General features: G+C 47.9%; 1 protein-coding gene across 1 annotated transcript; it reads left to right on the forward strand.

Annotated features, from left to right (window-relative positions):
- Nucleotides 1–400: 400 nt before the first annotated feature.
- On the forward strand, nt 401–3,472 carry LOC110302540 (neutrophilic granule protein). Its single transcript, XM_021173348.2, has 4 exons — nt 401–577; nt 1,377–1,478; nt 2,223–2,309; nt 2,802–3,472. Exons 1-4 carry the CDS (start codon nt 401–403, stop codon nt 2,937–2,939), a joined length of 504 nt encoding a protein of 167 aa, XP_021029007.1. The 3' UTR covers nt 2,940–3,472.
- The last annotated feature ends 2,749 nt before the right edge of the window (nt 3,473–6,221 follow it).

Raw genomic sequence — 6,221 nt, forward strand, 5'->3', positions numbered from 1 at the left:
GGTGATGAACTCACACGTGGAGTCCGTGGGTTCTGGGCAGCTATTTTTGGGATCAAAGCAGAAGAGCCAGGTAGAGACGGAAGAGATGTGAACGGGCAGGTCTGGAGAGGGTCGACAGGGACACTGAGGCCCAGAGTGAACAGGCAGGCCCAGCCTGCCCACAAGTCTCTCGCTCCTAGCTTAGGACTCACGTTGATGTCCTGGTTTATTGCCCAAACATCCTTGCCTTTCTTGGCCAACAGTGTTTCATAACATTGGCTAATATTTGATCTCTAGCCAAGTAAAGAAGGGGTCCTCTTTCTAGAGACACCAGTCCTTTATGTCACCGGCAGTTCTTGGGCAAGGCTGTCTCAATATCATCTACATAAAAGGGGCCAAGAGTGGTAGTGTGTCAGAGACAATGGCAGGGCTGTGGAAGACCTTTGTATTGGTGGTGGCCTTGGCTGTGGTCTCCTGTGAGGCCCTTCGACAACTAAGATATGAGGAGATTGTTGATAGAGCCATAGAGGTATACAACCAAGGGCGGCAAGGAAGACCCCTCTTCCGCCTGCTAAGTGCCACTCCACCTTCTAGTCAGGTGAGTATCTGCCATCCCAGGCTGGAAAACAGGCAGTGCAGGTTCTCTTACCTGGGTGCTGGGGATGTAGCTCAGTTGGCTGAGTGTCTGCCTTGCATGCAAGAAAGCCTGAATTTGAATCCTAGCACTCCACAGCAGAGGCAGGAGGATGGAAAGTTCAAGGTTAGTCTCAGCTAGGTAATGAATTCTAGGCCAGCCACTTCTATTTCACAGATAGGACATATCTATACTCTCAGCCAGTCTCCTGGCATGAGACATGAAGAGAAGGGACAAAAATCTTGTTCCTATTTTATACAAGAGGATACTGAAGGGCAATCACAAGAGTGTCACATAACTGTTGGTGGGAAAGAGCACAACCTCTCCTGTTTTTTTTTTTTTTTTTTTTTTTTTAGACAGAATGTCATGTAGCCCAGGCTACATGGAACTTGCTATGTAGCTAAGGATAGCCTTGAACTCCTGATTCTCCTGCCTCCACCTCCTGACAGGTTTGTGCCACCATGCCTGATTGAACCCTTTATTTATATCACCCTAACTGACTTGGAACTTGCTATGTAGATCAGACTGGCCTTGAACTCACAGAGATCCACCTGCCCCAGTCTCTTAGTACAGAGATTCAGGCATATACCACCACTGACTTTACCCTGTAGGTCTCCATTATGGCCATTTAATAAGTCCCAGATATTGGTAGACAGGACAGACTTGGACTAGACTGATGCAGGCAGTATCATGTGACCCCTCTGTGCTTTGTTCCCTAACCTGTAGAAGAGAGATGGTCATGAGTTCTCTGTTGCTTCTTTAGAATCCTGCTACCAATATCCCACTCCAGTTCAGGATTAAAGAGACAGAGTGTACTTCCACCCAGGAGAGACAGCCTAAAGACTGCGACTTCCTGGAGAATGGGGTGAGTCACCTTCTTCCAGATCCTAGACTGCCTCCTAGAGGAAGAGAATCCCCCCTCTCTTGCCTTCTTTCATGTTACCTGGCCACTTCACCAGCAGTTGTAATGTTGAAGCCTTTTTCAACATCAGATTTTTGGGCCCTGAGATGGTTTGGTGGATTGAAGGGATCCTGGGACCCACATGGTGGAGAGATCTGACTTCCACAGCTGTTCTCTAACTTCTGTAGACATTACTCTCACACAACCCAAAGGGAAAAAAAAAAGACTCTCTTTAATACCCTTTCTTACTATAAATTATTGAAATATCTCACTACAACAGCATCATGTGGCTCAGTGATAGAGTCTTATTTAGCATGTACCTGGTGCCACCAAAAAAAAAAAAAGAAGAAGAAAAAGAAAAAAAGAAGACGATGCTGTTTAAAGACAGAACCAGAAAAGTATCATTTTTAAAATGTTCTTTTTACCATTCACATTTAAAGTAGTGGTTAAATTTACTGACTCATGACCCAGGAACAGGCATTGGCTGTTGACATGGCTTCACCCACAATCTTCAATAGACATGGTTTTCTTTGGGAATGGTAACTTATGGTTACCTCTCCCGTAATCATCTATGTGCATGTCCTGCCATGTGCATCTGTCCCTCGCAGCCACTCTATCTGGGTCTGGCTTGCATCTCTGGTTTGAGAATAGTCCCTCTTTCCAGAAATGTGGGAAGGTGCCTCTAGCTCTTGCCCCACTCACCTACAGGAGGAGAGAGATTGCACAGGGAAATTCTTCAGAAGGCGGCAGTCAACCTCCCTGACCCTGACCTGCGACAGGGATTGCAGTCGAGAGGTGAGTAGCTTTACTGCCCCATGTCCACTCCAGGCCTCTCACCACAGAGGCCGGATCCTGAGGTTAAACATCCCTTCGTGCTGGGCTCTCTCCTGGGCTCTGGGAGACACTGAGTATGCTGTGTGTGTGCTGCATACACAGGGTCTTCATCTGAAAAACCAAGCCTTTCAAAAAGTGTGGCATGTCCTATGTCAGTATGGCTTAGATCTTCCCACGGTTAGGGGAGTGGGGAACTTGGAAGAGTTCTAGAGGAGACTCTGGGGCTTGGGAACATCACATGACAGCCTATGGAAGCCTATCTCCCCCCAATTCAGATCTTCTCAAGCCCTCTGACCTCCTGTAGATGGAGGTCAGTCCTCCGTGACTCATCATGCCCTTGTAGCTGATACCTCTGTTGCCTCACCCTCTTCTTGAGGGGAAGACCACAGGGAAAGATTGGGAAAGGACTCTCTCTGCTGTGATGGTGGTGACTGTCTGGCATCTTTCCCGTAGGATACCCAAGTGACCAGTTTTAATGATAAGCAAGACGTCTCCGAAAAGGACAAGTTTGAAGGTGTGCCCCCTCACATCAAGAACATTTATGAAGATGCCAAGTATGATATCATCAGCAACATCCTGAAAAATTTCTAGGGTTGGAAAGAGGAGGGAGGTGCTCCCTGCGTACTATGGCCTCCTCTTTACCTCCACTACCCATCTCCCCCTGCCGCCTTCAGGATCTGCCCCTCTTTCCTGCCCTTCCCAGGAACACCCCCTCTAGAGTAGCCCTAGCTCCTAAAACATCCATACCTTTGTCCATTTGCTTCCTTCTGCTGGGCCTTCCTGCCTTACCCTCTATCTGAAACCCTTATTGATTCTTCAAGGCCCAAGTTCAAAAGTCCCCTCCAGCGGGAAGCCTCCTCATTCTCCCAGAGCCAAAGTCCTGCCCACATCAGTTCACTCATAATCTTCAAACCACATTGGTATCACCTGCTGTGTCCCCAGCCAGACGACCCTGTATCTGTTCACAGCTGGGCCTCCTGGGCCAGCTGCAGGTGGCTGTAGAATGAATGTTTCAATGATGTGTCCCTGGTATCCTGGGAGGACAGAACCCTGTAGACTCCTGCTCTCTGCCTAGTCACTGTGACACCAAATGCCCCTTTACATACCCAGATCTCTTAACGGGGATGTGGCACGTGGGTGTGGTCAGATCACCTTGTGAGGCCTATAAGAGAGGTTCAATAAAAATGCTTCTGAGATTAATGATGATGTGGCTGAATGATGCACAGGTCCTGGGATGGCTGAACTTGGAGTGAGGAGACAGGTGTCAGGCTCTGGGTTGGGGATGAGGAGATCCAGACTCTGTGAGGCCAGAGAAGGGGGACCATAGAGAAGTAAGAGGCCAGCCGGATGGCTCAGTGGGTAGGGGTGCTTGCCACCAAACTGGACAACCTGAAGACAATCCCAGGACTTACATGATGGAAAGAGGAAACTACTGAAGGTTGTTCTCTGACCTCTGCACATGTGCACGCACACACACATTCACACAAAATAAAAAATAAGAATGTTACATCCTTCCCCTAATTTTTAAAAGAGAGGAACTGGGTCTGGGGACAGAAGAGCCCAGGAAGGCAAGTAGTCTGTCCCCAGTGTCTCTGGCTACCTTTAGTTCCTTGGCACAAAGTTCCAGTCAAAACTTTAAACTTTCACTTGGGTATTAAAAAGATCACCTCAATCTCATTACTATCTGAAGGTCACCGCTTGTGTGTGTGTGTGTGTGTGTGCGTGACAGGCAGGGTCATGCTGGTGAGAGGCCAAACCTACTGTGTCTTGGGACTGGACTCCATCTTTAAAAAAAAACAAACAAAAAGCCTGAGAACTTGACCTGTAGCTAAACCAAGTACCAGGAAGGACCCCATGGCTTGTCCTTGGCTCATATTCCAGAGTTACTCCCTAGCTACTTCCTAGTGACAGTCAACCAAAGATTAGTCTGGTGGTCTCAGATGTACTTTCAGACTGTTTGTGATTGTGTAAGGTCTTGCTTTAGAGCACTCACCTGTCGGCGTACAATAGACATTCAGTTAGATGCTTGCCAGGCTGACCTCACCCCCACCCCCACTTGCTCCCATTCCCTATACAACCTTGTCGGGATGAGAGTTCGGGGCTGCTTCACCAAACCATCCTGTGAGTCGGCGGTCCAAACTTGAGTTTGTGATAAAGAAACCCTAATGTGATTACATTGGTGTCGGCTTCTTGGTGGTCTTTTGGGGGTTCATGAACACTTCCTGGCACAACACTGTATAGCCCAGGCTGATGTTAGACTCACAGCAATCCAACTGCAGCTTCCCCAGGGTTCAGATTTGCAGATATGGGCCTCCGCGCCAGCTTTACTTCTTTTACTTACTCCGTTAACTGTAATCGAGGCATCTTGATATGTAGCCGTCCTCCCCTTTTACCTCCTCCAACTCCCTCCTCCCCCTACCCCTCCAGCATCCTCAACACGTCCCCTCCCACCTCATGTCTTCTCTGAGTCCTGTTAGCGCCACCGGTTGGAAAGCTGACTGGTCTTGTGGACTTGTCCAGGTAACCACATCTGCAAGTGAGTCCACAGATGAAGAGGCCATACTATGTTCAGAAGACAGGTTCTGAGCCCTCTACCCTGTCCATCCCTCTTCTGTGATGTCCCTGAGACTTGGGTGGGGCGTGTGTGATACAGATGGCCCACTTAGGACTGAGCACGTGCTAGACACCCACCCTCAGCACTCTGACCAATTATGAATATCTGCACTAACACTGATCTCTGTGGATGTGAATTAAAGGCGTGTGCCACCTCTGCACAGCTGGAAACTCACCACTTTATAAACTAAAGTTACAAAAAAAAAAAGTTTGAACATAGATACCCTTGACTTGCTGGATAATGATCCCCATGAAAGACAAGAGTTATTAATGAAAATCTCAGTACAAGTCACTGGCCAGGGAGGCCCGAAAGGCCCCCCAAACAACACAGGCTAGTGCCCCTGTTGCTGAAGACATAATGTCCTTTGTTATAGGACATAGATCTATAGTTTGGTGCTGGTTGAGAAGAGGAAACCCTTGAATGCTGTGGCAGTCTGGAGAAGCAAATACGCAGTGGGGGTGACAAGCAAATGCCGTCTGTGTGTCTTCCACCAGCATCGTTTGTAGAACGTGAAACACACAGATGCTGGTTTCCTGTTGGAGACTATGACCAGGGCGAATTATCGAAAGGTTTTATTTGGGTTTACGGTGCTAGAGGGATGAGAGTCCATCGTGCCAGGGAATTGTGGCAGAGGGTGGCAGACATGGCAGCAGGGACAGCTGAGCTCACGTCCTGACATGACCTTGAAGCCGGAGGCAAAGATCTAGTGCAAAACTTTTGATATCTCGAGGCCTGCCCCTGGTGGTGCACTTCTTCTAGTCAGGCCACATCTCCTAATCCTCGCCAAACAACTGCTAACTGGGGACCAAGTACCCAAATGCCAGAGACTCACAGGAGATGTCTCATTCAAACCTCTCAAAGAGGTTCATTTGGCTTTTCCCTTATTTTCATGGGAATATTTATAATTTGTCCAATATACTTTTCTTCTAAACCAAACCAAATAAAAATGTAATTTACTTCTAATATTTAAAAATAAGTCAGGAGAGGGCTGACTCAATTGGTTAAGTAGTTGCTATGCAAACCTGAGGACCTGAATTTGATCTTGGGCACCCAGGGTAGAAGACCACACAAAACACTGGATGTGGCAGTGTGCAGCCTGCAATCTCAGTACTTGGGTTGGATCAACTTCAAGCTCAGTAAGGATCCTGCCTCAAAATCTAAGGTGAAAAGCACTCAAGAAAGACACCTGATGTCGACCCTGGCCTTTACACACACACACCGACACACAATCAGGAAGCGGCAAGAATATTAGGAGTGTT

Source organism: Mus caroli, unplaced genomic scaffold (genome assembly GCF_978045245.1).
Source record: "Mus caroli unplaced genomic scaffold, Mus_caroli_1 scaffold_11, whole genome shotgun sequence".
Classification (NCBI taxonomy): Eukaryota; Metazoa; Chordata; class Mammalia; order Rodentia; family Muridae; genus Mus; species Mus caroli.

Bases quoted from the DNA above. Each gene is read 5' to 3' on its own strand.
- LOC110302540 (XM_021173348.2), top strand. From the start codon at position 401: ATGGCAGGGCTGTGGAAGACCTTTGTATTGGTGGTGGCCTTGGCTGTG. The intron at 578-1,376 runs GTGAGTATCTGC...TTGCTTCTTTAG, and splicing joins CCACTCCACCTTCTAGTCAG to AATCCTGCTACCAATATCCC. The intron at 1,479-2,222 runs GTGAGTCACCTT...ACTCACCTACAG, and splicing joins GCGACTTCCTGGAGAATGGG to GAGGAGAGAGATTGCACAGG.